This window comes from Coffea eugenioides, chromosome 8 (genome assembly GCF_003713205.1).
Source record: "Coffea eugenioides isolate CCC68of chromosome 8, Ceug_1.0, whole genome shotgun sequence".
Lineage (NCBI taxonomy): Eukaryota > Viridiplantae > Streptophyta > Magnoliopsida > Gentianales > Rubiaceae > Coffea > Coffea eugenioides.
The window spans coordinates 38460283-38467130 of record NC_040042.1 but is presented as its reverse complement, the minus strand read 5'-3'; the positions used below and the strand labels follow the sequence as shown (position 1 = coordinate 38467130).

General features: G+C 34.4%; 1 protein-coding gene across 1 annotated transcript; it reads left to right on the top strand.

Moving 5' to 3' along the window:
- Positions 1–5524: 5524 nt before the first annotated feature.
- On the top strand, positions 5525–6538 carry LOC113780714 (putative receptor-like protein kinase At3g47110). The gene has a single exon (XM_027326492.1). The coding sequence runs from the start codon at positions 5525–5527 to the stop codon at positions 6536–6538; it is 1014 nt and encodes a 337-aa protein (XP_027182293.1).
- The last annotated feature ends 310 nt before the right edge of the window (positions 6539–6848 follow it).

The window sequence follows — 6848 nt, the reverse complement described above, 5'->3', positions numbered from 1 at the left end:
CATCCAAGCAAACCAACCAAAATCCACCACATCATAAGTCAATTTATCAACCAAATGCCCCAACCCGAATTAAACCATAAATAAACTAAAAAGAACAACTAACTTATCTTGACTAACTGACAAAGAAGGATATTTCTTGCACTTGCATTGGAATCCCTTAACTCTTACTTTGAGAATTTTAAGAGGAAATGCAAACCTTAAGAGGAAGAGAAAAAAAAAGAAGAAAAAGAATAAACTATTTGGTCGAAAGAAGAAAAGAAAGAGAAAGGAAGGCTTCTGCCACTGACAATTCAGAATTGTACAACAATTCTCTAATTTCTTAGCATTCCAATTTCCACCCTAAAAGTTTTATAATTGACACCAAAATCCTTATAGAAAATGCTTGGGTTACACTTTTGTTCAAGACAATTCCAACTACGTAAAACTCCCGATTGTTACCAAAAGAAAAAACAAAAACAGCTCTAATTCATTATTTCGTGCAAGAAATCAAATTCAGAGATGACAGATGTAAATACTGAACGAGAAAGTAAAAGCAGTTCGATTGGGAGACCACCATTTCTGCGGCCGTTATATCTCCCAAGCGGGCAGGTCCTCTTCTACTGTAGATTTCAAACTTCAATAGGGTACGACTCACTTCAATATTGAAGGTTGGGGGCCGAATATACAGAACATTACCAAACGATCCGATGCATGTAAATGAGATTGTCAGAAAATCACATCCCATCTGAGTAGTAGCTTTCTTGGTGCCAAAGTAACCCAGGCAATTCTCAAATTTTGAAAGATCTGCAACTTCTTTCTCTCGCATTGTTGTGTCGGAGCTAGCAAAGAAACAATTTTTTTTTTATTTTCCCTAAATCTGATTTCATTCGACCTCACGAAATTAAGCTCAACTTGTTTCTGATCGGTTTCTGCCACACAAGCATGGAAGTGGAAAAAGGTCTGTCAGGGATAAATAGACCTTGATTTGCAGCTGCATGACGAAACAATATGTAGCTATAGGCTTGATTGAATTAGATGCAGTCCATAAAAACATCTCTGGAGCCATTATGATATTATGATGTATCTGTATCTTGCCGTAAAATCTTTCAACTGGAAGTGTGAATTTGCAGTTATATCTTTATTAATGTGCATGCTTTTTAACTCCTATATTGCTTCACAATTATTAATGCGTCCAGGGGTGGAGCCAGAAAAAAATCTTAGTGGGGGCAAAAATAACATTAAAATTTTTATCCACTATTTTTTTAATTTTTTAAGCAAAAAAAAAAAAATAAATAAAAATTCACCAACAAGTACAAATGATATGTTTCTTTCACGACGAGTTTTCATATTTTAATAACGGTTTACAATTTTCTCATTTTCAACTTCACGAAATATATTTTTCTCAATATAAAGTAACTAAAATGGGGGGAAATGGGGGACCAAAGGAGGGAAGTGAATGATATAAATTTTGTGACCCATTCTTTCACATTTTTTCTAAAAAAACTCTGGGGCACTTTTAAAATTATGTCAAAATTATATAAGTATTATAGGAATTTACGGGTCCCTACTGCCCCCACTTTAAATCCGCCCCTGAATGCGTCCCTGTTTCATACACCAAGAAATTCCTTGGGACATAATTTTTTATTCTGTGACACTATGACATAAAATCTTTTCTAAACCACAGCTGCAGCAGATTTTCCATTTTTGGAATTTTTTCCCTGTTGTCAAATTATACAATAATTCTCGAAACTTCATCTTGTTTGGTCATCTAATGACATGCTTGGCTTAGCAAATGGAACCTTGAAGAGGGTTGCCCAAACAACACGTTTTTCTATCTTAATTTCATGGGTGCCGTTGAAGAGTTGGCTGACTTCTGTCGTGGGTGTCGAGGTCATAGGGCTCAAATCCCCCTATTCTCTGCTATGTTTTCAGAACCGAACCGGGTATCGACTCGGTCAAGGTCAGGGATCAGGGATCAATGGGTTCAACCGGATTCGATCGGGGTTGAACCGGATGACGTCATAAATAAAAATTATTTAAAAATTAAAATATTATATGTAAAATACTTAATAACATGTTAATATTAATAAAAGTATATTCATATATATATTTGATATTTTAAATATATTTAACAAAAAAATACAAAGAAATTAGAACAATCAAGTAGCAATTTATATTTTTTAATGAGCATTAACAAGTTTAGAATTAAAATTATGGACTTAATTGAAAAATAATACCAAACTTTAAGATAACATTTATAAAGTATGAAATATTTGAGGTATATTAATAATTTTTAATAACATAAGGGTCAAAACATAATATTAAAAATATTTTGACCTTTAAAAAAAAAAAAAAAAAAAAAAAAGGAGAGTGAATTGGTTAAGCCTGAAATTGGTGCCAACCTCGGCGGATAAAAAGAGTCTGTGAGTTAAATGGAGAAGTCGTGGTTGATATAATATGTGTCTACGTGTTTTCTTCCATCATTAAGTGAAAGAGATCATGGACCACCGACCTTGGGGCCCATCTTGGTGGAACACAAGGAGTGTTTGAATAGTCTATGGCTTCTGACACGATGATTCTGCAAGCTTGTCCTTTATGGACTTCCACCTTTATTCTCTGCTGTGTACCTGGTCCGAAGCTCCCCAACCAAACCAAGCGAAGGGGCTTGCAACTGACCCGGATCTATATTTTTTCAGCCAAAACGGGTCAAAATCCGGTCAAATCGGGGTTTTGACCTGATTTGATCGAGTTTTTAACATTTTGATTTTTAAGGTCAACTCAGATCGGACAGTTGATCGATTTTCGATTCGATCGATTGGACCGGCCGTCCGATCCGAGTTTAAAAACAGAGATTCTCTGCTGTTCGCTTCTTTAGTCCTAATCCTTCCTACTAGCAAAACAAAAGAAAAAAGAGAACTAAAAGATAATCATAAAAGGTGGCACAAAAAAAAAAGAATTAAAAGATAATCATAAAATGCGGATATAATTTGTAGTGCATTTTGATTCATCTCTATCAGCTTTTAATGAATTGAGAAATAGATTTAATTGTCCATCACTTTGATATATTTAAGGAATCCTTCAAATAATTCAAATCGAAGTAATTGAATGTCTAACTCAGACCTATATGATACGACCGATCAATAAAAATATCCTGCCTTTATCATATATTCCATACATTACACTAGATACATATCATATTACTATTCATGCCTTGGTGGTGAAATGGAAGACACGCACTCACCTCAAGTTGGCTCACAAGTCGTCCTACAGTCCACCAAGCCTCGATTTTATAATGCATTTTGAGTGCTTTTCTGACTGTAAGCAAATTCTATATGGCAACATTCAATTTGAGGTAATTAGAATAAATGGCTTAATGACATGTTGCTTTTTGGTAATTAGGTGTTAGTAACAAATAGTTCCTGTATTCATGAAACCTAAATTGCACTTCCAAATAGTAATCTATGTGTTTGGATTACAAAAAGATAATTATGCCTTCATTGTTAGTATATTGTCAAATGACAATTTTTTTTCTCTTTGTTTTCTCAATTCCTACTATGAAATACAAATTTTGATAATAATATGCTAAAGAACTTTTTATGAAAAAAATTTAATTGTCATAAGAAATTAAAAAGTATATATTTATTCTAAGTAATTTCTATTTCATTAACAAATTAAATATTTAGTATAAATATTTTGCTGATTTGTTCTCTTTTCCTTTGCCCTCTTTTTTCTTTATACTTGCTAACAATTTATTTGACACACACACACACACACATAGTTATTTTTATTGTTGAAAATCTAACTATTGTAAATTATTATGAGACCTAAAAAATGTATATTTAGTAATAGTATTTTGTATAATTTCTATTTTTATTAGCAATTAGTGCAGTTACTAAGATTGCGATTAACATCTGTTGACAGCAAGAAATGTTTTCTTTTTTTTTTTTTTTCCAGCAGACAACAAGACATGCTACTTAAGGGAAGAGATGAAGTTGCTAATTAGAGTTGAAGATGGGGATGATATAACAAGAAGACTAAATGAAACCAAGAGAATTCTTTTTCTGCATTAGGTCAAGAGTGGAGAGTAAAATGAAGAGAATGCTTTTCTATATTAGGTCAAGAGTGGAGATCTAGTTGACCTGAAAAGAAGACTAGGTAAGACGAAGAGAATGCGATTTAGATATGTTAAATTTGATTTTGTATGGTGACTAAAACTTCTTAAAATCTTGTAGCAAAGTTGGCCAAGTTTGGAAGATCTCAAACTAAAATAGTAAAATGGAGCAAGTCAGCGTTTTCTGGGGACCAGTTATCAAATTTCTGTCATCAATGGATACTAGGTAAAACATTTTAGAATCACATTGACATGAGTAGAAAGAGTATTAGAAGATGAAGTCAAATTAGAAGATGGAGAAGGAATAAAAACAAGACCAAGTAAAATAAAGGTAATGTTTTTTCTGTACTAGGTCAAGAGCAGGGATCAATGCATATCTCTGATCTCACTGTAAGTTATTTGTGCTAATTGACCTGAAAAAGAAGACTTGGTAGAACGAAGAGAATGAGATTTAAAAATGTCGATTCACTTTTGTATAGTGATTGAAAATTGTTAAAATTTTATAAGTTCCCGCAAAATTGGTCATGTTTGGAAGATGCCAACTTAAGATGGAGCAAGTTAGCTTATGTAACTGCAATAGTTTACGCGATTTGACATTGTTTTGTATTAGAACCATAATGATACGAGAAAGAATATTGGCTGACCCGAAAATTCCAGAAGTTGGGATATATAAACAGTACAACGTTGTTTTAGGACAACAGAGACGGGAGAAAGAGCATTGGCTTGACCAATCCGAAAAATTTCCAGTGGTATTGACTCGCTAGTTTGTTGCAATGTAATTCAATCCAATTTTCTCTCGGGGAAAACTGGAGCTTCAAAATCCCACTTCTTGGAGATTTTGGTTATCATCAAACAGAATTTTGATCCTGCTTCTGGTTTTAGTTCCCATCAACTTGTCAGCAAATCATGCTTCAGCAGCTAATCGATTTAAAAATGAGACTGATGGACTTGCCCTCCTGGAATTCAAGTGTCAGAATATCTAATGATCCATATGGAGTTCTCAACTCATGGAACAACTCACAACACCATTGCCAATGGCAAGGAGTCAAATGCGACAAGCAACATCAGAGGGTGACAATGTTGAGTTTGACAGGCAAGAGCTTGTCTGGAACCATATCTCCTCATATTGGAAACCTCAGCTTCATGAAGTTTATGCAACTTGGGAAAAATCAATTCCAAGGTGAGATTCCCCAAGAAGTTGGGCGCCTGTTCCGACTGAGATATCTTAACCTGTCAGGTAACATATTGAGTGGAGAAATCCCAGTTAATCTAAGCCGTTGCTCGCTGATGAGAACCATTGATCTGTCTAAGAACACACTTCAGGGCAGGATTCCTGCTCAGCTAAGCAATTTGCAGAAGCTTGAAATTCTTTATCTTAGTTAGAACAATTTGGCAGGACAGATTCCATCCTCGATAGGGAATATATCGTCATTGATGCAGCTTGCTCTCGTGTTTACGAATTTGGAGGGCAATCTGCCCCTGCAGATGGGCTTTTTAACCAGCTTATCTAAATTAGGAGTTGGAACAAATAACCTGTCTGGTGAGATCCCTCTCTCTATCTACAACATTTCAGCTCTTGTTATCCTTTCACTAACAAATAATGACTTCTATGGAACTCTTCCAACCAACATTGATCTCCTTTTACCAAATCTGCAGTATTTGTGGTTGGGTGGAAATGAATTCTCTGGCAAAATTCCAATTTCAATCACGAATATTTCTGGGCTTATCTCACTTGATCTTCCGGTCAATAACTTAAGCGGGGAAGTTCCAACCAGTATAGGAGATCTGCCATTCCTGGAAACTGTAAACCTCGAATGGAATCTCTTAGATAGTAATTCGGTGGGAGACTGGGATTTTCTTGCATCATTCACAAACAGCAGCAACACAATGTCTCTTGAAGGGAACCATAATAACTTTGTAGGCAAAATACCTAAAGTCATGGCAAACCTATCCTATCAACTTACTAAATTAGGTATCGCAGGAAATCAGTTATCAGGAACTATCCCAATAGGACTTGGAAATCTTGTCAATTTGTATTCCTTGGACATGTCAACTAACTCTCTTTCAGGTCCAATTCCAGGTGATTTTGGCAATCTTTACAACTTACAATATTTGAGCCTAGGAGAAAACAAGTTTTCAGGAGAGATATTATCCACTCTAAGTAACATTACAACTCTTTCTGATGTATACCTGTCAAACAACAAGTTTGAAGGCAATATATCCGGGAATCTAGAGAAGAGTAAGAGTTTGCAATTCCTGGATGTATCTAATAATGACCTAGGTGGCATCATGAACCCACAATTTTTCAGCATTCACTTGTCACTAATATATCTGGACTCGGCACATAATTCACTGAGTGGGCCTCTGCCTCTCGAAGTAGGAAGGTTGAACCACTTGGAAGTATTCAATGTTTCATACAACAAATTTTCAGGACAATTTTACTCTTAAATATTTTAATGAAATTCTCTTATTTGATATGCGTACACTTAGAATGAGTTTTAAAATTATTTGTTAATTCTTTTTCCTTCTTATTCCTTTTTGTTAATTTTTCGCCAATGAAACTGTAGAACTGTCATTATTGCCTCTAGTTTCTATTGTAACCAAAAATTGAACTAGTGATTTTTTTTACGAGTTAATTTTATATCTAACTCAATGTTTTTGTTGATCTTTGTTTTCTATTTTTTGATATTAAAATTGACATAAAAATGAAAAAGAAATGGCCCAAAACAACTACTAAATTATGATAATTCCATTACGT

Coding starts and splice junctions, on each gene's coding strand:
- LOC113780714 (XM_027326492.1), top strand. CDS start 5,525: ATGCAGCTTGCTCTCGTGTTTACGAATTTGGAGGGCAATCTGCCCCTG.